Here is a 25,555-nt window from a genome sequence, read left to right as displayed (position 1 = left end):
CACTGTCCCTAGCTAATGTCCTGCCTCTTACCCTAACTAAAGCTAGATTTACTACTTACCCTCTTATTGAAGAAAGTAAGCTCTGTGTTCAGCAATTCCTTCAGGAATGTCAGCCCCTCAGTTACCAGTTTCAAAGGCTTGAATGTCATTTTAGATATATTCTTCCCAGCGTGTGGAATGAATTATAAAATTCTGCAAATCTTCCTCACACTCCAGTCTTGAACATGTCTTCTCCCTTTTTCCCCAGCATTTCTAGAGGTTAGTTTACAGCTTTAGATCTTCTCGTCCAGCGTTCATGATTGTGAACGGTGAGTGAGAAGCCAGCAGCCCTTGCGAAGGAAGACAGCAGGAGAGTGTCTGGGTGTCACCTGTTTCTGAAGCTCCCCAGGTGTGGGGTCCACGTGACCAGAGGGGAGTGGGCAGCTGGGGCCCAGGACTGCAAGGGCAAGACTTTAGGCGGGGATCAGCTTTTGGTGAGTTCCATGGGGGCACAGCAAGCAGACAAACTAGGCTGGGACCCCAGGATACCAAGGTATGTGTAGCTGCAGGTGGACATAGCCGGGGCTCTGAAATCTCAGGGGCAGAATGCGTATCCCTGAGCCAAACCTGTCCAGGCATCCAGAGGGTGGGGGACACACCTCCATTTTTCGGGAGACAACAGGACTCAAAGTAAGGGGGAGGGCCTCCCTGTGCTGGAAGGAACACAGCCCTCAGAACAGGCCATAGGGAACAGAGCAGGTGCTGATAAAATTTTGTAGGAAAAACAAATGGTCTATTTTACTAAAAACCAACGTGTACATAACATTTTACAAAACTGCATCCGTTCTGACCTCTTGGCCCCTTCCCTAACTCTACAAAAAAGGGGATACTCAGTGAGCTATGAGGACAGGGTCTCTCCTACAATGCTCAAGGCTGCCCCAGGCACCCCCAGAGCCCTGGTCCAGTGCACACAGGGATGTCGGAGCAGTGGAGCCAGCATACTGCTGCCACCAGCTCAGGACACCTAGAGCCTGTGCAGAGTCCTCGCCGCCATCCCAGGTGAGGGTCCTGCCAGGACCACAGACACAGTGACCCACAGACTGGACCTCAACTGGATTCACGGGTGGGCCCTGCCTGGGTGGCTCCAAGCGGCAGGAGGGAGAGACCAGGCAGCACGATTGTGGTCAGCACTGCCCGGGGCCAGTGCAGGGACAGGCAGGGTTTCCATCCCAGTGCCTCCTCCTCCAGGCAGGATTAGAGAGGTCCAAGATATAGCTGATCTAGAAGGGGGAGAGAGAGCTGACTGGATGGGGACCCGGAACCTGAGGGTGGAGGCAGGGGCAGGTGGACGACGGGTTTCTTAAAGGTAGGAGGCAGATGTCTCCAGAAGGAGCAGGAGTGGGACACTAGGTAGAGAGTGGGGTGAAGAGGCCCAAGAGTGCACGGGTACTAAGTGTGGGGAGCAGTGAGAAGGGTAGGGCCTGGGGCGGGGCGGGTCGGGGCAGGGGACACCGGGGGAAGAGAGGGGTGGGGCGGACTGCCTTCTTGAAGCAGGAAGGAGGGGAGCATGAGAGGGGCCCCAGGAAAGGAGGGACTAGCAAAAGAAACAGGGTCCCTGAGTGGGGTCACTGGGCAACTGGGGAGGGTCGGGGGCCTCACAGTGTGGCTGGACACCAGCACCCCTGCAGGGGTCAGACCAGGAGGACATCGTCCAGTGGTTTGTGTCAGACGTGTGGGTGTAGCTCACACAGAGGGCAAAGGCCATGTGGAGGATCTGCAGGTGAGCCACTGAGTCGCAGAGCTGGTGTTGGCCTGGGACCCCCACCCCACACCAGGGCCTGCTGCACAGGCCAGAACACGCTGAAGAGCATGGCAGTGGGTGAGGGCCTCCAGCTCACCTCGCCCACCACTACCTCCACCCGCCCCACGTGCAGATGGCTGAACGGAGCACAGGGGAAGAGATGTGACTTAGCTGTAGCTCCGCAACACAAAGTCACAGAGGGAACCCCGCCAAGACCACCACTGCGCACAGGCCAAAGGAGGGGCATCCCAAGGAGACAGATGATCCAAGACTGGAGAGGGCGGCCTAGCTGACTGCCCACCCAGAGGCCAGGCAGTCCCCCGTATCTCTGGTCTCCAAATGCGCCGTTTCCTTGTCCCGTGTTTCCCAAAGTCCAGGACCTGCTGCAGGTGGACTCTCCATGGAACCTGCCGCGCTGCCCCTCAGAGCTGCTCACCTCTGTGACCCCAGCCCCAGCTCAAACTGAGGAGTGACAGGGTGGAGCTACGTCTCCATCAAAGCCATTTACTCTCCCAGAGGCCAGTCCTGCTAAGATCTGAAGGAAGAGCCATCAGGCAAAGGGAGCAGCAGAACTGAAGACCTTTCAGCGCACTGAGCTGGTCACCTCAGGAGCAGACAGGAAGCCAGCAAGGCAGGAACGGGGTGGCGGGGAGGAAGCGCATCAGACAGGGCTCAGGCGCCTAGACGTGTGCAGGCCCTCATCCCCCAGCCTTTGTATGGTATCCTAGGTACACTGGGTCAGAGGAACAGAGCCCAACTCACATGGAGGACGAACACTCGAGCTGGTGAACAGACAGGAGGCAAGAACGGCTGTCAGAGGCGACTCACACCTGAAGGATCACGTAGCATTCGGGCTGAGACGTGGCCAGCATGAGAATGCTTAGCAGAGAAGACGAAGAAAGCATGGAGGATCTGAGACTGATTTTGAAGACAGAGCTCATACCAGCTCAAGTACTGAACACGTGTGGGGGAGAAAGGGCAACAGACGACACAATACCATGATCTGTAAGAAATATATATATATATATATAAATAAATGTATATATATATATATGCTCATTCAAATGATCAAAATATTTATTTCTCACATGTATTTGGTCTTCATCCACAGTTTCTGGCTCACTGTTCCAAAAAACCCTTGGAATTTCCTGAGGAACAATGGTGATAGGCTATTTGGCCTCTTGTCCTCAGTTCCCGAGAACACTTCAGGGAAGGTGATCTTCGAATTCCGACCAAAGATGGAGGCTGGCTGGCGGAACTAAGCATGTGATTAGAGGGTTAAAACTTCCTACCTCTGGGGAGCGGAGAAGGGCTAAAAGTTGAATCAATAGTGTCTATGTAAGGAAGACTCCATAAAATACAAAAGGACGGGCTTTAGAGAGCTTCCGGGTGGTGAACACAGAGACCGAAACAGAGTTCCACGCCTTTCCCCGTGCCTGGTGCTATGTAACTGACTTTTATTCATATCCTAGTAATAAATTGGTAACCTAGTGAGTGAACAAGATTTCCTGAGTTCTGGTATTCATTATAGCAAGTTAACTGAACCCAAGAAGGGGGTCACAGGAACCTGATTTACAGCCAGTTGGTCAGAAGTATAGGGAACAAGTATAGGACTCGTGACCAGCATGCGAAGAGGAGAGGGGTCTTGTGGGACTGAGCGCTTTTCCTGTGGAATCCGTTTCCACCTCTGGGTAGACAGTGTCAGAACTGAGTTGCATTCTTGGACACGCTGCTGACATCCAAGAATTGCTGTTGGTGTCAGGGACCCTCGACACAAAACACACACACACGTTGGAATCGGACCCACGAACCCCTTTTGCAGAGGGGACACAGAGTTTTGGCCAGATCAACTAGCTGGGCAGTAGTGCCATTCACTGAAAAGCAGAAAACAAATGGAGATCGAGGGACTAATCGGATGTTTTGGACACGTCAAGTTTGAAATGCCTGTGCAACAGCAACATAGAGATGTTAAGTAGGCAGGTGGGCTCCAGGTATCTATCTAGTCTAGTCTGCAAGTTTGGGAGACACCACCAAAGATGGCATCACAACCACTGAAGACGATGAAGCCCCCTTGAAAACCCAGCTTAATGCAGAAGGCCTGGAACTATCACCTGGAGCAGCTGGCATCAGAGCTTGTCCGCTGAGGCTCAATGCTGGTGTCCGGCTGGGATTCTTAGGGCCGGAAGCTATCTGCTCCTCAGAACAAAGCCTGGGCTGCTCGGGGCTACGATGGCTCCCCAGGGATGATACCTGCTCAGGAATGAAGGCACTATAGACAAAAGACCAAGCACTGGGGTGAGAGCCTGGACCCAGCAGTGCCACACACCACCTCATCTATATAGACAGTTAACACACGCTTTCACTCTTCCACTTTTATGAGGAATACTTTTATTACGGCAATGTGACACAATGGCAGGGAGCTCTACACCACTTGACAAAACACCCTTCCGTAAGTGAGCACCAGTGGATAACTATGTAGCTTCCCCACTAACCCTTATTACCAACATCTACTTAGTCCGCTCCTAAGCCTGTTAAAAGAGTCCTTCTACAACACGCTTAACACTCACTTCAGTTTACTGTAGAAACTTCTGAATGGACCTCCCTCTTCTGGCAGGAGAGACATTTCAGCTGAAAACCTATACACGGGGCCCTGGGCTTGTCTGACAGTCAGGTCAATACCCAACATGCAGGTCTCGCATCTGCCCAATAGTCATGGCACCAGATTCACTGACCAGCCAGGGACAGAGCAACCCCACATCTGTCAGACAGAGCATTCCTGGGAAAGCTCTGCACTCAAGACAAACCCCTGCACCAACTGCAGAGGAGGACCGTTCCAGAATGGGGAAGAGGCTAAAAGAAATTGAACCTAAACTCTTCATCAGGAGTGTCTAGGGTGTCCTTGGCTCTCCCTGTTAGACGAGGCCTGCAGACCCTTCGGCTCTTCCTTCTGGCGGCCTCGCCTACAGGCTGCACCTGGAGTGAGTGGGCAGCTGTAAGGGAGGGGAGAGACCGTATCAGAATTGAATGATAATGGCTAATGTTAACTGTTCCCATACAACTCTAACCCCATTGTAAAAATTAACTGACTTACTTCTCAAAATGATAAGGTATCACACCATCATCACACCCCCTTGAGAATCACAGAAAGATTCACTAACTCTCCTGCCCCTGCCTCCCTGGTCCAAGGCCAAGTTCTGTGCTCCTGAGATCCAGGCTTTCTCTCTCCCTGCTCCCTGACGCTTTCCTGGGCCATCTTCTACCCCCGCCAGCCCTACTGCTCTGGGCTTCCTCCTTCCACTGCCCAGGCTCTTGCTCCCCGCCCCCTTGAACTAGGCAGGTGTGCACCAACCAGTTCCCAGGTCCTCACCAGTCCTGAGAGCCCGCAGGGCCACGCACCACTCGGCTTCCATCTGAGCCCTGTAGTCCCCGAACAAGGAGCGCATCAGCTGCCTCTTCCGGGGCAGGGGGGTTCTTTGGCTGCGCAGGGTTCGGATTGCCCCAAGAGCTTGCTCTTCTGCAGATGAAAACACAGGACTAGTAACCTTCTCTATCCTCACCTCCAACTGTCCTAACGCAAAGGTAACGATTCCACCCCTTGGGAGCACCTGCAGGCCACAGGACTGTCACCGTTCACCCGCCCCCGCCCTCCGCAACTCTACAGACAGGTCCCTCACTCTGCTTAGGGGTGGGTCTCTGCATCTTCAGCCCCAGCTCCAGCTTTTCCACGCACCAGGCCAGTTCCCGGGCCAGCTGCTCCGCCTGTGGTGGATCGGGGATAGTGGCTGTGAGAGGGCACCTGGACCCCGCGGCCTCCAGCCCCATCCCACAGGAAACCCAAAACACCCCGTCTCATCCTCTCCCCGCTTTAAGTCCGCAAATCCCAGACTACACCCACGGGCGGATTCCCACCCGGAATTCACCCCGAGGTTCCACCCTTCCCGACTAAGGCCCGCCCTTGCCTGGGCCTCCGCACTTAGGGGGCCTTCCTCTGGGGCCGGCGTTTCTGTGGCCTTCCCGCCTCCATTCGCCGCAGAGGCCCCATTCCGGGTTTTCTTCTTCTTTTGCTTCTTGGCCCTGGAGGCGGCGTCACTGCACGTAGGGTGCCCTAAGCAGACAGACCGGATAGGGCCTTACAGTGGAAGGACTCGGGGCGCCGGGAAGCGGCGGGGGGAACCGGGGGCTGCGGGGTGCGCGGGCAGTACCTGGGGCTGCCGATGTCTCCCGAGCAGGATGTCCTGGAGCCTGGAAAAAGGGGGACAGTACGAAGGTCACGAGGAGCACTAAACGGCCCAAGGCCCCGCCACCGGTACGCCCTCACCGCAGCACTCACCGCCATCCGCTGCAGCCGCAGCCAGAGCCTGAGGAGGGCTTCCGGACCGACGGCGAATTCGCTCCCCGCGAAACACGTCTGCGTAGCAGAGTTCCGCAGGGCGCGGGCGGCGCGGTGGGCGGACCCGGGCCTTTCGGAGCGCGGTGGGCGTGGCCCGGGCCGTTCGGAGCGCGGTCTGCAGGAGACCCTCCCCAACACTGACTATGTTGCAGGTACTGCTCTGGATGAAAGGACGACGCCTACACACGGGAATGTGCCCCTAAAGCTCACCTGCTAGTGGGGAGGGAAAAGCAGGTAAACAGACATGAAAAGCTGTCACCCAGAGCGGCGCTGTGAATAACAGCGGCCCCAACGGGGCGGCGAGTGGTCAGCAAAGTCCTGCAAGGAGTAGCAGCCCTGGAGGGGCTGGTCCGGCAGCGGAAAGGAGGGCGGGAGCCGAGGTGCAAGGCGAGGTGGGGGAGTTGCAGGGCCCTGGACCGCAGCGGGAGGCGGCTTCTGTTGTAAGCGCAGTGGAAGCACTGGGGGACGTTCATCCATCCGAGGAGTGACGCGGCCTTACCCAGATGCTGCTGTGTGGTGAGGGCCCAGAGGGGCTGGGGCAGGGGAGGGGAGGACCTGGAGGGGATTCAGAAACAGGGAGACCCCGCGCACCTGCTGGCGTCCCGACGTGGCCACCATCTACCTGCCCTTCCGCGCTCTCTGCCCAGGGCCGCCCGACCACCACGCGCCGCTCCTTGTCCCGCATCACAGGCGTCAGGATGCGTGGTGCTGCTTGAGAGGACAGGAGTCTGAGGTGCTGCTGTCCGATGATTCCTGTCAGTGAAATCGGCGTTGTTTCCTGAGGCGAGGGGATGGGAGGTCTCCGAAGGTAGAGTTTGGTCATCTAAGTGGTTAGTACCGGGTTGGTGAAAAAGTTCCTTAGGTTTTTAAGTAAAAACAAAAGACACATTTTTCATCTTCACCAAGAACTTTATTGCACAACGTATTCACCGTTTTGTTCCACTACCTCCTGCCATTTTTCAGGCAACTTCACAATTCCGTCTTCCCCAAAATTCTTATCTTTTTGAGCAAAGAACTGTTCCAGGTGCCTTTTACAGTCTTCTGGGGAATGGAAATTTTTTCCATTAAGAAAATTTTGTAAAGACTGAAATAAATGGAAATCCAAAGGTGCAATGTCTGGTGAATACGGCAGATGAGTCAGAACTTCCCAGCCAAGTTGTAACAGTTTTTGCCTGGTCATCAAAGAAACATGCAGTCTTGTGGTATCCTGATGGAAGATTATGCGTTTTCTGTTGACTAATTCCAGACGGTTTTCGATGAGTGCTGCTTTCATTTCGTCTAATTGGGAGCAGTACTTGGAATTACTCGTTCGATTTTCCAGAAGGAGCTCATAATAGAGGACTCCCTTCCAATCCCACCATATACACAACATCACCTTCTTTAGATGAAGACTGGCCTTCGGTGTGGTTGGTGGTGGTTCATTTCACTTGCCCCACGACCTCTTCCATTCCACATTATTGTACAGTATCCACTTTGCATCACCCATCACAATTTGTTTTTAAAATGGAACGTTTTCATTATGTTCAAGCAGAGAATCGCATGCAGAAATACGGTCAAGAAGGTTTTTCCCGCCTAACTTATGTGGAAGCCAAACATCAAAGCGATGAACATAAGCAAGCTGGTGCAAATGATTTTCAGTGCTTGATTTGGATATTTGGAGTATGTCAGCTATCTCCCGTGTGGTATAACGTTGATTGTTCTCAGTTAATGTTCTCTGTTTGATCGCTATCAACTTCAACTGGTCTACCTGACCACGGAGCATCGTCCAGCGAGAAATCTCCAGCACAAAACTTCGCAAACCACTTTGGAAACGTTCGATCCGTCACAGCATCTTTTCCATACACTGCACAAATTTTGTGTGTGTGTTTCAGTTCCGTCTTTACCTTTTTTGAAATAATAAAGCATAATATGCTGAAAATGTTGGGGTTTTTCTTCCTTCTCCAATATTAAAATGGCTACACAGGGACTTCCCTGGTGGCACAGTCGTTAAGAATCCGCCGGCCAGTGCAGAGGACACGGGTTCGAGACCTGGTCCGGGAAGATCCCACATGCCATGGAGCAACTAAGCCTGTGCACCACAACTACTGAGCCTGCGCTCTAGAGCCCGCGAGCCACAACTACTGAGCCTGTGTGCCACACCTACTGAAGCCTGCTCACCTAGACCCTGTGCTCCGCAACAAGAGAAACCACCGCAATTAGAAGCCCATGCACCACAACAAGAGTAGCTCCCGCTTGCCACAACTAGAGAAAGAAAGCCCACGCACAGCAACGAAGACCCAACGCAGCCAAAAAAAAAAAAAAAAAAAAAAAACCCTAAATAAATAAATTTATTTAAAAAATTTTTTTAGGGCTTCCCTGGTGGCGCAGTGGTTGAGAATCCGCCTGCCGATGCAGGAGACACGGGTTCGTGCCCTGGTCCGGGAAGATCCCACATGCCGCGGAGCAACTAAGCCCATGAGCCACGGCCGCTGAGCCTGTGCGTCCGGAGCCTGTGCTCTGCAACGGGAGAGGCCACAACAGTGAGAGGCCCGCATACCGCAAAAAAAAAAAAAAAAAGAAAGAAAATTTTTTTAAAGTAAAATAAAATGGCTACACAAAAATTCACCAATTTTGATAAGTTTTTTTACATGTATGCTGATACGACCACTGTCGCAATACAGTCTAACAAAATTGTTTTGAATGAAGTTAAAGAAAACTAAGCACTACTATAGCCACCTTACAGAAAAAAACACAAACTTTTTGTTTTTATATATATATACTATATATATATTTATATATATACTAATATATTAGTAAATAGCTAATATATTAGCTATTTACTGAGGTGTAACAAATTACCACAAAACTTATCAGATTGAAAACAACAAACATTCTTTATCTCATAGTTTCTGAGGGTCAGGAACCTAGCAAAAGCATAGCTGGTTGGTTCTAGCTCAGGCTCTCTTTCAGGCTGCTTCACCTTTTGAAGGAAGACCAAAGACTTTTTAGACATATTTTAAAACAACCACCGTTAGGATGTATTTCAGTCCTGGGAGACTGAAGTTTAGGTGGTGAGTGGACTACAGGCCTCTCCCTGCCTCCTTTGGCTTTGAAACCCCTCTATGACTTGGCCCAAAACTGCTTCCTACAGAAGCCTTCTCAGTCCAGACATGTGTCCCTGAGCACAGGCCTCACACCACATGCTTCCCCTTCCACAGCCTCCATTCCCAGTCAGCCACTGAATCCAATCAGTTTATTTCCTAAGTAATCTCCACCCCTACCCACCCCCACCCCCGCAACACACACCATCTCTGGCCTGAACTGCAATTGAGTTCTCACTCATCTCTCTGCCTGCACTTTCACTCTCTCCTGTCTTTTTAGAACCACCCTGTGGTGAGAGTGGTCTTTCTAAAACAGAAACTGTGTTGCTCTCCTGCCTAGAAATCTTCTATTTCCTCCAGCATGAAGTCCAGGCTCCTTACTTCCAGCCAGCACATGCCCCATAAGTCATACGGAGGCAGCTATTTCCAGACCTCACTCTGCTCTGGCCCTGCTGATCTGCCAGCCTTCCGAGCCTCACCCCCCACCTGTCCTTACAGGCCCCTGAGTCCCCACTGCCCTCTGCCCAGCCAGCCACCTCATTTTTCTTCCCTGACAGTACTAGCACCTGTTCAAACCCCCAGACTCAGAGAGTGGGTCCTTGAAGAGCTCTAGACAGGAAAGCATAGACGATCTAGTCCTCCATGTCACTAAGTCCCCAGATCTCCTCTACATTGCCTCCCACCCTGGCATGTAATAAAGGCTCATAAAATAAACAGCAAGTCTTCATCTAGCTGTGCCTGGCTGTCTGCACCTCCACAGCCACTGCAGGAATCATGGCTAACGTTTCACTCTCAACCATCATGGCTGCTTTCTGTCTCTTGAGACACACTAGTCTCCACTGACACAGTCTTTCCTTGGCCTACTCCCCTGGCCTGTTTAGAAAATATACTATAGGGGCTTCCCTGGTGGCGCAGTGGTTGAGAATCCACCTGCCGATGCAGGGGACACGGGTTCGTGCCCCGGTCCGGGAAGATCCCACATGCCGCGGAGCGGCTGGGCCCGTGAGCCATGGCCGCTGAGCCTGTGTGTCCGGAGCCTGTGCTCTGCAACGGGAGAGGCCACAGCAGTGAGAGGCCCGCGTACCACCAAAAAGAAAAAAAAGGAAAAAAAAAAAGAAAATATACTATAAATTTCATATGTGCAAATATAAATATTTACATACAGCCAATTCTCGTCATCCATGGTAGTTCTATAAAGTAGCTGAGAACGCTGAATTAGGGAATAACAGACCATTGCTCCTAGGGGAAATAGAGTTAGCTTCCTCGGAGCCTCTGGTCACGACATTTTCATCAACCAATCAATACATAACCTTGTTTTATGTGTGTTTCTGCTTAAAGACACCTTATTTAATATATACTGTTGATTCATAAACACTGAACTCGGCCAACAGCACTATGACTTGTGCTGAATGAAGTTCATCTAGCATGCTTCCTCTTCAAAGGCATCACATCACAGCCCTCTTGCACTTAGGGACATTAGACAGCACTTCAGCACTATGCTTGAGGGCCATCCCCAAGAAAAAGCATAAAGATACAAAAAGTGTGGCAGTTAATATACAGGCACACCTCAGAGATACAGCAGGTTCGGTTCCAGACTACCGCAATAAAGTGGATGTTGCAATAAAAGTCACACGAATTTTTTTGGTTTTCCAGCGAATATAAAAGTATGTTTACACTGCAATATAGTCTGTTAAGTGTGCAATAGCATTATGTCTAAAAAACAATGTACATACGTTAATAAAAAATATTGCTAAAAAATGCCAACCATCATTTGCGTCTTCAGCAAGTCATAGTCAAAACATCAAATATCACTGATTGCAGATCACCATAACAAATATAATGATAGGTTTGAAATATTGCGAGAATTACAAAAATGTGACACCAAGACATGAAGTGAGCAAATGCTGTTGGAAAAATGTGCTGTGCTATCACTTTTTGTCTCATGTATTTTGATGCTCTGTTGTTAGGTGCATACACGGTAAGGATCCTTGTGTTTTCTTATAGACTTGATTCCTTTATCATATTTAATACCCCTTTTTGTCCCTGATAACTTTACTTGCTCTGAAGTCAGCTTTGTCTGAAACCGATATAGATACTCCAACTTTCTTTCCATTAGTGTTAGCATGGTATGCCTTTCTCCTCCTTTTATTTTTAATCTATCTGTGTCTTCGTGTTTAAAATGGGCTTCTTATAGACAACATATAATTATACGTTATATGTCTTACTCTTTGTATCTGCTTTGACAGTTCTGTCTTTAATTGGTGTATCTAGACCATTCACTTTTAAAGTATTAATATGGTTGTTACTGCTTTTTATTCATTACACTTGTTTCTTTTTAAAAATCTTTCCCTCTTCTCCTGTCTTCTCCGGTTTAATTGAGCATTTTATCTGATTAGATTTTTTTCGCCTGTTTAGTATATCAATTATACTTCAAAAAAATTTTAATGGTTGTCTTCGAAGTTTGCAATATATGTTAGGACTAATTAAGTCCACCTTCCAACAACACTACGCCGCCCCACGGGTAGCACAGGTACTCGTAACCCAGTGTCCCGATTCCTCTCTTCCGTCCCTAGGACACCGCTGCTACTCACCTTACACACGCGACAGTACCCAACACACTGTCACTAATATTCAATATTACTCTGAAAAACAATGACCTTTTATTTTGCTTAGGAGTAAGACAAGTAAAAGATTTTATTTTACCTTCACTTATTCTCTCTCTGATCCTTTTCCCTTCTCCGGGTAGATCCGAGTTTCTTGTGTCACTTCCCAACTCTCTGACGAACTTCTAAAGCCTCTCCCAAGCCAAGGGGGTCAGTTGCATAGAGTCCTCTGAGCCGCCTAGAGCGGCCGACAGAACCCTAGGATCTGATTGGCCGGTAAGCTGGCGGCGGGGCGGAAGTTCCTAGCGGGCGTTTCTGGCCTGCCCGGTCCGCCCTCCCCGGTGTGGTGTGTGGGTCGCCTCTACCTTTTGCGGCGGAGCCGAGGGAGTCCTCGCCTCCCCTCGCGCGGAGGTGCCTGCGGCGCTGCGACAGGCGGGACGGCGCGGGGCTGGGCCGAGCCGGGGGAGCGCCTGTTCGTGTGGCCTGAGGGGCGGGCCGGGCGGAAACCCGCGCGGGGGTGGGGTCCGGGCTACCCCGGCGCGGAGGCGGGGCGGCGGGCACGAGCCAGGCCTCACGGAGGAGGCGAAGTTTGGGCGCGGTCAGGGGATGCACCGAGCCTGTGCTTTTTCTCAGATGAGAGAGAGTACCTTTCACTCATCAGGGGTAGGTTCCGTGAAAGGATGAAGTCGCGAAGGCTGTGCAGCGAAGGGACGTTGGTGCACATCCCGGCGCTGAACAATCCCAGGGCTCATTCATTCGCTCGGTGGGCGCCCAGTACACACTGTCTTGGTGATGATTAAGATTTACTGGATTTGGTTTGTGGTTTGCAAACACTGTGCGAAGCACTTTATACGTTTTTCTCGCTTAACTCAAAATAGTCACTTAAGGTAAGTGGTGATGTTCTCATTTTATGGTCTGTGGAGAAACACGTCACTCGAGACCCTTGCGTTAGGAGGTGGTGTATCTGAGATTGGAACTCAGCCTGGTGGAGCCCAGAGCCTATGCTTCTAACAGGAGTGCTAGTGCCTCCCACATGAGGCTGAAAGGGGAGGCAGAGTGCATTTGGAAGGACCACTTGTGCATAGCACACAAAGGCTGTGAGCATCAGGGACGTGTCAAAGGCAAGCCCTGGCTGAGGACCGAGAGGCTACCTCTGGCCTGGGTGGCCTGAGATGGAGATTCCGGGATGGCCCAAGAGAAATGAACTGGGCATTAATAAGCTTGGGTTCAGCTGTCAGTTAGAGCCCAACAGAGGCTTAAGTGGTGAAGGTGGGGCAGGTAGGGTTTGTTCTGGGTTGTGTCTCTGAGCTTCCCTGGGTTTTCCCCTCATGGTCACTCTAGATAGAAGTGTTTCTCCCTGTTTCTTTTTTATCATCAGGGAGGAAAAGTCTTTTCTAGAAGCCTCTTTGCAAACTTCCCTTAACATCTTGTAGACCAGAAGATGGGCCTAGGGCCAAAGTCGCTGGGGCCAAGGAAAAAGGGCACATTTCTACCTGAATTAAGGGGTCTGTTTGCATGGAGCAGGCTGTGGGGGTAGAGGCTGACTGTGTATCAGAGGCCAGTTGGAAAGGTTTTCATGGGAGTGACACCCCCTGTTACCTCTCACCCTAAATTATCACCAGATCTGTGGTTCTAAATGTCATATGTATGCTGACAGTTCCTAGTATATACCCAGCCAGCTTCAACCTCTCTCCTGAAATTTGGACTTGTGGATCGAAATGCCCTCATTCTCCACTTGTAGGTCTGATAGGCATCTTGAACATAACATGTACAAGACAACTTTTAATTTTTATCTTTCAGATATACTTCTGCAGTCTTCCTGGGTAATTGGAAATTTCATCATCTCGGGTGTTTGGGCCAGACATCTTGGTGTTTCATCCCACGTCTAATTTGTCAGCAAATCCTATTGACTGTACCTTTGAAAGGCATCTGCAATCTGACTATTTATCACCTGCTACCACCATCTACTCCAAGACACTATCGTCTCTAGCTGTGTTATTGCTGGGACCTTCTGGTTGGTTTTCCTGCTTCTACCCTTACACCCTCTTGCTTCTACCCTTACACCCTCCTAGTCCATTTTCAAAGCAGGATCTGGAGCAGCCTCATGTCAAGTCATATCACTCTGCCCAGGCCTTCCAGATGCTCCTAATCTCATTCAGAGTAAAAGCCTAAGTCCTATAGCCCACAAGTTAGCCCCCCACTTGCCCTCCCCTACTCCTTCATCCCCTCTGGCCTCCTTGCCCTTCCTTGAACACGTCAAGTGTGCTTGCACCTTGCAACCTTTGCACTTGTGCCTCCCCGTGCCCAGGATGTGTCTCCCCTGATGTCTACCTAGTGCCTGCCCTCACTCCATCCATATCTGCTTTGATGTTACTTTATCAGAGGTGCCTTCCCTGGCTGCCTTTCGTAAAATATCTCCTCCCAACAGTTGCTGCCCTCGTGCTGCTTATTGTTTCTATTCCTTATCCCCTGACACAAGCATCATGTCTGTCAACCTCCCTACAGCTTGTGCACTGCTGTAGAGTAGGACTTGTTCTTCTGGTCCTCGGCTGTTTGCCCACTGCCCAGGATTCTCCTAGGTGGGCCTGAGATGCAGACCGTCGTCTCCCCTAGTCAGGTGCACTGCCGGGGACCTGGCTTTCACGTGTGGCCTTGTTACGCTGTCATACTGCGGGCCGCTGGGGAGGCTTCATGGGGGGCAAGGGAATATATAGTCTCAGGCCACTGGGTGCTGGGACCATTGTTCCTGGGGATTTCAGGTAGCCTACAAGTGGTTCTCTGCTGCCACAGAGCTCTTGAGGTACAGGCCCGGAAGTGCCAAAGTAGCCGTGGGGGGCAGAAGGCGGGTCAGGCCCCGTCACGCTCTTCCCTTTGGCTACAGCTCTGCCCGCCTCCTCGGGACACGCTCGGAGACCCAGTGATGGCCCACGGGCGGCTTCTTCCTGGGCCCCAGGTGAGTGGTCTTGGTGGAGACGCCTCTGTGTGGCCTCAGCCCTTTCCTGGCTGGAGTCTCCACGGTTCCCTCTGAGGCACTGGTCTCAGGGTAGTTGGCTCCCTGTCTTCATTGATGTCCTCAGCCCTTGGGTTCAAGTCCCTGCAATGCACTCTGGACTATATCGTCTCACCCCTGGACTGGGCACAGAGGAGGGCAGGGATGGGCAGGTAAACACGAGTCGGAATGGTGTCTGCCTCAGAGAGCCCGCTCTTGTGGGGAAGGCAGTCTGGTACCTGTGCTCAGAGGGGTTTTGCCCGTCCTGAGCCTAGTGCCTCCCTACCCCCAGGCCCGTCCTGGGGCTGCAACAAGATCTTGTCATTCCAGGTCTTGGTTTCCTTCGAGGAAGTGGCCGTGCTCCTTTCCCAAGAGGAGTGGGGCCGTCTGGGCCCTTCTCAGAAGGGGCTCTACAGGGATGTGATGCTGGAAACCTATGGGAACCTGGTCTCGCTGGGTGAGGCTCTTCCCAGGAGCTCAGCTCTGGGCTTCCCGCTCCATGAATGGCCCTGGGGACTGGGACTGGGGCTGGGCTCAAGGCTCAGAGGCTTCTCACCCCCTGGGCCCAGACATGGGGCATTTGTGACCCTGGGCCCAGGCAGGCCTGGTCTGGGCAGAGGAGGGGACAGGTGGTGCCAGGGACTCCCCCAAGTTCTTTGAAGGAAGTATGGAAGGAGAACATTATTCACTGAACGCCAAGTACGTTCATATCCCCTCAGTTAATCTTCATGCATCTTTGAGGTTGGTGGTAAGATACGTAGTTTATAGGTGAACCTGAGGCTGACAGATATCACTTTATTAAGTTCACACAGGCTGTCGGCAGATGTGGGATTTGCATCCATTTGGCTTCAGAGCCCCGCTTTATACCTGCCTTACACTTAGTACTGCTGTACATCATCACCTCCTCTACCATGAGTCTTCGGCCATTATGTGTTCAGGCCCCAAGTCTGTCCCTTATCTGTGACCCCCAGAAGAGCTGGGTTTGACTTTTCTTCAGCTGGGACAGAGGCTTACATCTGTCTCCAAGCTTTGGAGACCAGGTGGCAGGCAAGGTCATGACACCACACAGACGCTGCCCATGGGGCCATCCTGCCCTGGACCTGTATGAGTTGTCAGTCTTGCTTTCTTTCTCTGGAGCAGGACTTCAAGGTTCCAAACCTGATGTCATCTCCAACCTGGAGCAGGGGGAAGAGCCATGGGCCCCACACTCACCAAGGATTGAGGGGAGCTGGATCTGGAGACGCAGGCATGCAGGTGAGTCTGCAGGAACACCCCCACGCTCTCGTGCCCCTGCTGGCAGGTGCCGCCACTTCACCAGGCCACATTGCGTCACCACCAGAGCTTTGCTTTACTCCTCCATCTTCTTTCTCTTCTTTTCTCTTTTTTTGCTATTAATGCTCCCTTTTCTGTGCCCCTGAATGGGGTCATGTTTACCTTACCCTACTCGATGCTCTTTCAGTTCCTGAAAAGAGCTCGGGTGTCTCCCTGGCAGCTGCCTCCCTACCCCGGCTGCCTCTCAGTCGTTTCCGTGTCATCCAGTCCTCAGGCCCTCCTGGCCGGCTCTGCCTTGGCTGCTGGAGACTCCACTTGGAGAGTCCACCTGGAGGCTTGCCATCCTGCCCAGACTCTCACGCCTGCTGTTCACTCAGAGTTCCCAGGCTGATTCTGGGCTTCGGAGAAACACGTGACTTAGGGCTGCTTCTTGTGTAGCGAAGGATTTGGGCATGTAAATAGTAAGCAGAGCAGCGTTCCTGTGCTCTTTGCTGCATGGCAGCTAACGTTGCCTGGCCTGTGGTGCGTTCCTAGCACTGTACTGGCACAGTGAACTTACACAATCCTCCAGCGTCCCTGCAGAGTCGGTGCTCAGGAAAATGAGGCACAGAGAGGTTCAGTTGCTAGCCCGAGGTCACACAGCCGGCCAGGGACGGAGGTGAGTTGGATCTCTGGTGGACTGGCTCCCTACCACACGCCTTTTTTTTTTCTTTTTGAAAACAGCTTTTTAAAGGTATAATTAGCATATAATATGCTATGCATACTTTTTTAACTTTTTTAAAAATAAATTTATCTTATTTATTTATTTTTGGCTGCTTTGGGTCTTCGTTGCTGCGAGCGGGCTTTCTCTAGTTGCAGCGAGCAGGGGCTACTCTTCGTCGCAGTGCACGGGCTTCTCGTTGCAGTGGCTTCTCTTGTTGTGGAGCACAGGCTCTAGGTGCGCGGGCTTCGGTAGTTGTGGCACTCAGGCTCAGTTGCTCGGCAGCATGGGATCTTCCTGGACCAGAGATCGAACCCGTGTCCCCTGTATTGGCAAGCAGATTCTTAACCACTGCACCACCAAGGAAGTCCCTGCTGTACATATTTAAATGTACAATTTGGTAACATTTTTGCATATGTACGTATCTATGAAACTGTCCACTGTCGTAGAGATAGCAAACATATTCATTATCCCCCAAAGTTTTCTCATGTGTCTTTGTAATCCCTCCCTCTAACTGCTTCCCACCTCTATCCTGAAGCAATTACTGATCTGCTTACTGTCACTATAGATTACATTTTCTAGAGTTTTATAAAATTGACATCATGGAGCACGTATTTTTTTTTGGCCTGGCTTTTCTTGACTCACATAATTCTTTTGCAATCCATTCATATTGTGTGTCAATAATTCAGTTCTTTTTTATTTCTGATTAGTATTCTGTTGTATGGATATACCACAATTTGTTTATCCATTCTCTGTTAATGGACGTTTAGATAGTTTCTAATTTGTGGTTAATACAAATAAAGCTGCCATGAACACTTGTGTACAAACCTTTGTTTGCTTGACCATACATTTCCTTTTCTCTTGGAAATACCTAGGAATAAAATGGCTGGATTACATGGCAGGTGTTTATTTAAAGTTTTAGGAAACTGCCAAAGTGCTTTCCAAAGTAGTTGTACTATTTTACATTCCCACCAGCAGTGGATGAGAGTTCCATTTCCTCAACTTCCTTGCCAACACTTGGTGTGGTCAGTCTTTTAATTGTAGCTGCTGTGATGGATGTGTAGTGGTATCTCATTGTGGTTTTATTTTTAATTTCCCTAATGATTAAAGATGTTGAGCATCTTTTCATGTGCTTGTTCTCCTTCTGGATTTCTTCACTGGTGAATGTCTGTTCAGATCTTTGCCTATTTTTTTATTGTGTTTTTCTTTCCTTATTGTTGATTTTAAAAGAGTTCCTTTCTGAATACAGTAATGTTCTATTTACAGGTCCTTAATCAGGTATATACTTTGCATGGATTATTCTCTCACTCTGTACCTTGTCTTTTTATTCTCTTAACAGTGTCTTTTAAAGAGTAGAAGTTTTAAATTTTGGTGAAGTCCAGCTTGTTAATTTGTTCTTTGATGGATTGTGCTTTTGGTGTCATATCTAAGAAATCTTTGCCTAACCCAGAAGATTTTCTTCTTTGAAAAGAAAATTTTATAATTTAAAATTTTTGTGTGTTGCATTTAAGTCTTGATTCATGTTGAATTAATTTTTGGTATGAGGTATGGATCCTAGTTTAATTTTTTACAAGTGAATGTCCAGTTGTTCCAGTACCATTTGTTGAAAAGACTATCCATTCTCCACTTGCATTGCCATTGCACCTTTGTCAAAAATTAGTTGTCCATGGGAGCTCCCTGATGGTCTAGTGGTTAGGATTTGGCACTTTCACTGCTGTGGCCTGGGTTCAATCCCTGGTTGAGGAACTGAGTTCCTGCAAGCTGCGTAGCACAACCAAAAAAAAAAAAAAAGAAAGTTGTCCATATATACGTGAGGTTATTTGGAGCTCTCTGTTCTCTTCCATTGTTCTATTGTTGATCTTCATACTCTGACACCACACTGTTGTGGATGCTTCATTAAAAGTCTGGAATCAGGTAGCATTTGTCCTCCAATTTTGTTCTTCATTTTCAGAGTTGTTTTGGCTATTCTAGATCCTTTGTATTTTCATATGAATTGAAAAATCAGCTTATTGCTATCTGAAAAAAATCGTGCTAGCATTTTTGTTAAGATTGCATTGAATCCATAGATCAGTTTGAGGGAAATTGACATATATTGTTTTCTGACCCATGAACAAGATGTATGTTTCCATTTATTTGTCTTAATTTCTCAGTAGTATTTTATACTTTTCTATGTACAGGCATTTGGCGTCTTTTGTCAGATTTATACCTAAGTATTTCATATTTTTTTATACATTTGTTTTATTGAAGTATAGTTGATTTACAAAGTTGTGTTAATTTCTGCTGTACCACAGAATGATTCAGTTTTATATATATATATTTATTTATTTATTTATTTATTTATTTAATTTATTAATTTTTGGCTGCGTTGGCTCTTTGTTGCTGCGTGTGGGCTTTTTCTAGTTGTGACGAGCGGGGTCTACTCTTCGTTGCAGTACGTGGGCTTCTCATTGCGGTGGCTCCTCTTGTTGCGGAGCACGGGCTTTAGGCGTGCGGGCTTCAGCACTTGTGGCACACGGGCTCAGTAGTTGTGGCTCACGAGATCTAGAGCGCAGGCTCAGTGGTTGTGGCGCACGGGCTTCGTTGCTCTGCAGCATGTGGAATCATCCCAGACCAGGGCTCGAACCCGTGTCCCCTGCATTGGCAGGCGGATTCTTAACCACTGCGCCACCACGGAAGCCCTCTTTCATATCTTTCATGTTTTTGTACATGGTATTTTTTTTAATTCCAATTTCCAGTTCATTACTTATAAATAAAAACAATTGATTTTTGTTGTGTGCCATGGGAACAGTGGGCATGTAGGGGAATGGGCCCATGATGGCAGGAAGGAATTAGGGGTAACAAAGTGCTGGAAATAAACAGGTGGTACCATAGCCTCTGTTTCTCTCACCTGGATTTTCCCTGATAAAACATAACCAGTTAAACTTACTTTTAGGGTCCTCTTTAGTTTCTCCACATACAATGCACTACCCTCTGTGGGGCACACAATCTGTTAAACATCGTCTGCTGGTGACCCTTTTTTCTATATTGTCTTTCCTCCTTACCTGGACTAAGAAGTGGTTCATCTCCCAGGAGACGTCTGATGTCTGAGCCCATAGTGTCCAGAGGAGGAGAAACATCAACCGAGACAGAGGTATTCAAGGAGGAGTAGACAGGACCACGTCAGGCTGTGTTGGATTTGATTCTTGTCCTAGGAGGGTGGAAAGCTATGGAATGTGTGTTTAAAAATAATTTATTTTTGTGCAGTGAACATGTGTCATTATAGTAGAACAACAGAACTGATCCCTGTAGAGAAGTGTGGTGACAAGAATAAAACATTACCCCAAATCTTGCCTTGTAGAAACGTTCATTCTCGGCATTAGGTGACAGTATTTCATGGACCCCAGATGCATTGGTTCAACCAGATAGAAGTTTGTCTCCCTCGTGTAACAGCGTCCCTGTTTGGTGGATTCTCAGTTTGACATGCTTGTTAGGAGGCCAGCTCGTCTGTCTTGTTTCTCTGCCACCCTCTAGAGCGGCATGCCTAAACACTCACCTCCAGGTTTAACACTGGGTTATGGGAGAGGGAGAGAGTGAAGCAGGCCATTTCACTGCCATGGAGTCTGTGACCTTGAAGTTGCCCATGTCGCTTCTACTCATGTTCCACTGCTGAGAATTCAGTTACGTGGCCACACCTCATACTGTTGTTTTCTTAGTGGTTGCTCTGGAACTTACCATGTACATCTTAACTTATCAGAATCTACTTCTGGTTTATACTAACAATTCCAGTGACTATAGAATAGTTATTCCTATAGAACGCCATTTCCTCTCCTTCCTTTTTGTTTGTTGTTGTTGTTGTTAAATATTTATTTATTTATTTAGCTGTGCCAGGACTTGGTTGCAGCATGCAGGATCTAGTTCCCTGACCCAGGGAACCACTGGATCACCAGGGAAGTCCCTCTCCTCCCTTTTTGTGCGTTGTTGTTTATCAGTGTGTGTTACAAATTCAACAATACATTCTTAGCATACTTTATATAACTTTATGTCTGTCATGGAAACTAAAAGAAGAAATGAGACCAGCATATATGTATACAGTTTGTTATATCATCTACTTTCTTATTTGCCATTTCTCTTTGTTTGTTCCTGTGCATTTAATTTACATCTGCTGTCGTTTCCTTACTCCAGTGTATCTCTCCTCTCACTCACCTCCTTTGTGCTGGTTTTGTCACGTGCAATACAATTCTATGTGTGATATTGTGATTTATAATAAGAAGTATATATTTGGTCCTCATCCCATTTCTGGCACAGAGCTCCTAAAACCCTCGGGATTTCCGAAGTAATGAGAGTAGTGAAAATTGCTCTGTTGTTTTTGAAAATGCCCTAGCAGTCCAATCCAGTTAAATCTGGGCAGCAGTATTTTTAAAACACAGTCTTGGAGGTTTGTTGTGACTCAAGGAAGCTGAATGCAGGAAGGGATCCCCCGCCCTCTCAGCCACACTCACCAGGAATTTCACCTCTTTAGGTTGGAGTTGGAGGGGATGATAGGTGCTGATGGCCTAGCCTGGTAAGATGTGGGGAGCTTTCCCTGGGAGCTGCGGGGAGAGGGAGCCCCTTCTTGGCCCCACCCAAGAGGAGTAGAGCATCTGTCATGCTGAGCTGAGCGGGTGGAGGTGTGGCGGGTTAGGGCTCACATGCCACGCACTCTTGCTGCTCTTGCCAAGTTTTAGTAGATTTTCTTGAATAAACGTTTCTTTATTTGCCTTTTGCTCTTAGGACAATTTCCAGAGACATTAAAATGGTTGTTAGTTGGGGTTGGGTTGTTTGTTTTGTTTTGTTTTAATAGTTCTTGCCATCTTTGTTTTGCTGTGATTTGGATCCATGGAGTTTATTACACTGTCATCAAAGTGGAACTTCCTGGCTTTCAATTTTGAAGAATATTTTTGCTGGACGTAGAATTCTAGGTTGGCAGTTGTATTCTTCAGTACATTAAAAATGTCCTTCTGTCAGCTGTCTTCCACTTCTGAAGTCAAAAAGTCAGCCTGCGATTTTATTTTGCTTTGAAGGTGGTACATCTTTTTTTCCTCTTGTTGCTTTTAACATTTCTTTTTTTGGTTTTCAGCAGTTTGGCTATGTTATAGCCATATGTGGTTTTCTTTGCATTGTCATTACTTAGGGTTCTTTGAGCTTTTTGAATCTATGGTTTATAGACTTTTGTCAGTTGTGGGAAAATCTAGGCCAAAATTTCTTAAATTATTTCTTCTATTCCTTTTCTCCTCTCTTTCTGGGATTTTGAGAATATACACATTACGCTTTCCACCTTGTTGCACCTGCTTCTTATGCTCTTTTCTGTATTCCCTGTCCTGTTTTTTTCCTTGCTGTGTTTCAATCTGAATACTTTTCAGGTATTACTTACGTATCTTCCAGTTACGTAAACCTCTGTTTTGTTACCTGCTATCTGCCAATGTACTCTCTTGTCTGTTGAACTGTTAATTTCAATTTTCATTTGATTTCTAGTGAATTCTCTATCTTTATTTTCTTAAATATACTAATCATGGTTTGTTTGTTTTAAGCTGGTTCTTGATAACATCAGAATTGCCTGTGGGTTTGTTTCAATTGTATATTTTTCTCCTGGTTTCTTGTCGTTTAGTCTTTTTTTTTAAGCATGACTTCTGATATTTGTCAGTTATTATAGATTAAAAATTATAGAGGCTTTATATGATGTTACATTCTTGAAAGAGGATTAAGTCTCCTTCTGGCAGACAGATAAAATGCCATTGGATAACCTTCCAATGTTAAGGGGGTTGGTCTTAAGCTTTGTTAGGGCTGGTCTGATACTCAGGGGAAAATTCCCTACTCATTAGTCCCCTTTGAGGAATGTTAGGGACCTGATTCATTATTCTGAAAACTGGTAAATAAAAGAATCAAGAATTGATTCTGCCTTTACTAAGTGGATTATCGCTCAGGATAACTAGACAATTGATGAGTAAAAGTTTCTTCATAGAAACTTTTAAGGGTTTAAAAAAAAAAAAAAGGTCAAACCTGAATCCCGAGATACCAGCTAAAAATTCTAAATACAGAAGACAGCTAATCCTACCACCTCCTTCCTCTAACCCTGTACAAAGAACACCCAGCAGTAAAATATCTTCTACCTAGGGCAAAAAGAAAGGAATTGCCTCAAAAAACCAAATGGCCCTAGGTAAAGACTTGTAAATTTTGGCATTTGGGGGTGCCCTGGACTTATAGCCACCATCTCACTCAAATGCCCTTCTGATTCATAAATACCCTCATTCATAGAGTTCCCAAGTATCTTTTTTTTTTTTTTTTTTTTTTGCTTTAAATTTTCCAGCTTTATTGAGATATACAGTAAGTCCCCTCCCCTACATACGAACCTTCAAGGTGCAAACTTCAAAGATGCAAACATGCTTTTCATCAGCCTCAGGTGTGAGTGAAATTGCAGCTTGCCCTCCATCTCCTATTGCCTTCAGTTCTACCATCTCCCACCTCCTCTCCCTCCTCCATAAGTAACTCTCCTTGCCTGTTCACTCAGTGCCAGCCCCTGTATGCCAGCTGTTGTACTACTGTACTTTTCAAGGTACTGTACTATAAGATGAAAAATGTTTTCTTTATTTTTTGTTTGTTGTTTTTTATGTATTATGTGTAAAGAGTATTTTTTTTTTTTAACATCTTTATTGGAGTATAATTGTTTTACAATAGTGTGTTAGTTTTCCCTCTACAACAAACTAAATCAGTTATACATACACACATGCTCCCACATCTCCTCCCTCTTGCATCACCCTCTCTCCCACCCTCCCTATCCCACCCCCCCCAGGCGGTCACAAAGCACAGAGGTGATCTCCCTGTGCTATGCAGCAGCTTCCCACCAGCTATCTAATTTACATTTGATAGTGTATATATGTCCCTGCCACTCCCCCACTTCGTCACAGCCCACCCCTCCCCCTCCCCATATCCTCAAGTCCATGCTCGAGTAAGTCTGTGTTTTATTCCCGTCCTACCACTAATCTCTTCATGACATTTTTTCCCTTAGAGTCCATATATATGTGTTAGCATACGGTATTTGTTTTTCTCCTTCTGACTTACTTCACTCTGTATGACAGACTCCAGGTCCATCCACCTCATTATAAATAACTCAGTTTCATTTCTTTTTATGGCTGAGTAATATTCCATTGTATATATGTGCCACATCTTCTTTATCCATTCATCTGTTGATGGACACTTAGGTTGCTTCTATGTCCTGGCTATTGTAAATAGAGCTGCAATGAACATTTTGGTACATGAGTCTTTCTGAATTATGGTTTTCTCAGGGTATATTCCCAGTAGTGGGATTGCTGGGTCGTATGGTAGTTCTATTTGTAGTTTTTTAAGGAACCTCCATACTGTTCTCCATAGCGGCTGTATCAATTTACATTCCCACCAGCAGTGCAAGAGGGTTCCCTTTTCTCCACACCCTCTCCAGCATTTATTGTTTCTAGAGTTTTTGATGATGGCCAATCTGACCGGTGTGAGATGATATCTCATTGTAGTTTTGATTTGCATTTCTCTAATGATTAATGAGGTTGAGCATTCTTTCATGTGTTTGTTAGCAATCTGTATATCTTCTTTGGAGAAATGTCTATTTAGTTCTTCTGCCCATTTTTGGATTGGGTTGTTTGTTTTTTTGTTATTGAGCTGCATGAGTTGCTTATAAATTTTGGAAATTAATCCTTTGTCAGTTGCTTCATTTGCAAATATTTTCTCCCATTCTGAGGGTTGTCTTTTGGTCTTGTTTATGGTATCCTTTGCTGTGCAAAAGCTTTTAAGTTTCATTAGGTCCCATTTGTTTATTTGTGTTTTTATTTCCATTTCTCTAGGAGATGGGTCAAAAAGGATCTTGCTGTGATTTATGTCGTATAGTGTTCTGCCTATGTTTTCCTCTAAGAGTTTGATAGTGTCTGGCCTTACATTTAGGTCTTTAACCCACTTTGAGTTTATTTTTGTCCAAGTATCTTTTTATTGCTTCAATTTAAAATACAACAGGCATCAACTGTAATTCAATTTTTAAAAGAGCTAAAAAATAATAAAAGTAAATTTAAAATAAACTAAAATACAAACAGACAACCACGGATCCCTGACATCTGACATCTGAAGTAGCGTGAACTGGTGTGAGACGTTGCTTCTTTTTTTTTTTTTTTTGGCTGCTTTGGGTCCTCGTTGCTGCACGTGGGCTTTCTCTAGTTGAGGCGAGTGGCGGCTACTCTTCATTGCAGTGCACAGGCTTCTCACTGCAGTGGCTTCTCTTTGTTGCAGAGTATGGGCTCTAGGCACATGGGCTTCAGTAGTTGTGGTGCGCGAGCTCAGTAGTTGTGGCTCACAGGCTTAGTTGCTCCGCAGCATGTGGGATCTTCCTGGACTGGGGCTCGAACCCGTGTCCCCTGCCTTGGCAGGCAGATTCTTAACTGCTGCGCCACCAAGGAAGTCCCAGAGACGTTGCTTCTTGACTCATAGATCACTCTGTTCTGTGGTCTCTTTTTTTGTCATTCTTCATTCTGTTTCCTACCTGGTGAAATAGCACCACTTGACAAGGATCATCTTTTTAGACTCTAGTCCCAGGATGTTGAAGACTCTTAACTCCTCAGATACTCCTGACAGAAGCCACAGGAATTCAGGACCTTTACCATCCACAACCTGCCCCTTCAGGCTGCTCCTAGGTTTCTAGAATGAAGTATTGTTTGCTTTTTTACCTTTCAGACTTGAATGGTAAAAATCAG

The 25,555-nt window shown here is 47.6% G+C and overlaps 2 protein-coding genes across 9 annotated transcripts in view; one reads left to right on the top strand and one right to left on the bottom strand.

The window, feature by feature from the left end:
* Positions 1 to 4,151: 4,151 nt before the first annotated feature.
* Positions 4,152 to 12,364, bottom strand: C17H8orf33 (chromosome 17 C8orf33 homolog). 5 transcript variants are annotated; one of them, XM_067017837.1, is made up of 8 exons: positions 11,954 to 12,364; positions 6,762 to 6,923; positions 6,111 to 6,380; positions 5,983 to 6,022; positions 5,740 to 5,885; positions 5,455 to 5,539; positions 5,148 to 5,294; positions 4,152 to 4,770 (listed from the first exon to the last, which is right to left on the bottom strand). In XM_067017837.1, exons 3-8 carry the CDS (start codon positions 6,114 to 6,116, stop codon positions 4,631 to 4,633), a joined length of 564 nt encoding a protein of 187 aa, XP_066873938.1. In that variant the 5' UTR covers positions 6,117 to 6,380; positions 6,762 to 6,923; positions 11,954 to 12,364; the 3' UTR covers positions 4,152 to 4,630. The 5 variants fall into 5 exon arrangements, with proteins under 5 accessions (XP_066873938.1, XP_066873937.1, XP_066873939.1 ...); XM_067017836.1 differs by having other exon boundaries at positions 6,762 to 8,053; positions 11,954 to 12,079; XM_067017838.1 differs by having other exon boundaries at positions 6,111 to 6,383; positions 11,954 to 12,077.
* Positions 12,165 to 25,555, top strand: part of ZNF16 (zinc finger protein 16) — a 43,710-nt gene continuing 30,319 nt past the window's right edge. Inside the window, exons 1-6 of one of the 4 annotated variants that reach the window (XM_059043246.2) lie at positions 12,165 to 12,325; positions 12,515 to 12,740; positions 13,654 to 13,867; positions 14,735 to 14,806; positions 15,173 to 15,299; positions 15,983 to 16,096. In XM_059043246.2, the coding sequence (XP_058899229.1) occupies positions 14,774 to 14,806; positions 15,173 to 15,299; positions 15,983 to 16,096 (274 nt within the window). In that variant the 5' untranslated portion in view covers positions 12,165 to 12,325; positions 12,515 to 12,740; positions 13,654 to 13,867; positions 14,735 to 14,773. Of the gene's footprint in view, positions 12,741 to 13,653; positions 14,807 to 15,172; positions 15,300 to 15,982; positions 16,097 to 25,555 lie in introns of those variants that run through there. The other 3 variants (XM_067017682.1, XM_067017681.1, XM_067017686.1) reach the window with 3 other exon arrangements.

The sequence above is a fragment of the Kogia breviceps genome, chromosome 17, assembly GCF_026419965.1.
Source record: "Kogia breviceps isolate mKogBre1 chromosome 17, mKogBre1 haplotype 1, whole genome shotgun sequence".
NCBI lineage: Eukaryota > Metazoa > Chordata > Mammalia > Artiodactyla > Physeteridae > Kogia > Kogia breviceps.
The sequence above is the reverse complement of the archived record's forward strand: the minus strand, read 5'-3'. Positions and strand labels throughout refer to the sequence as shown.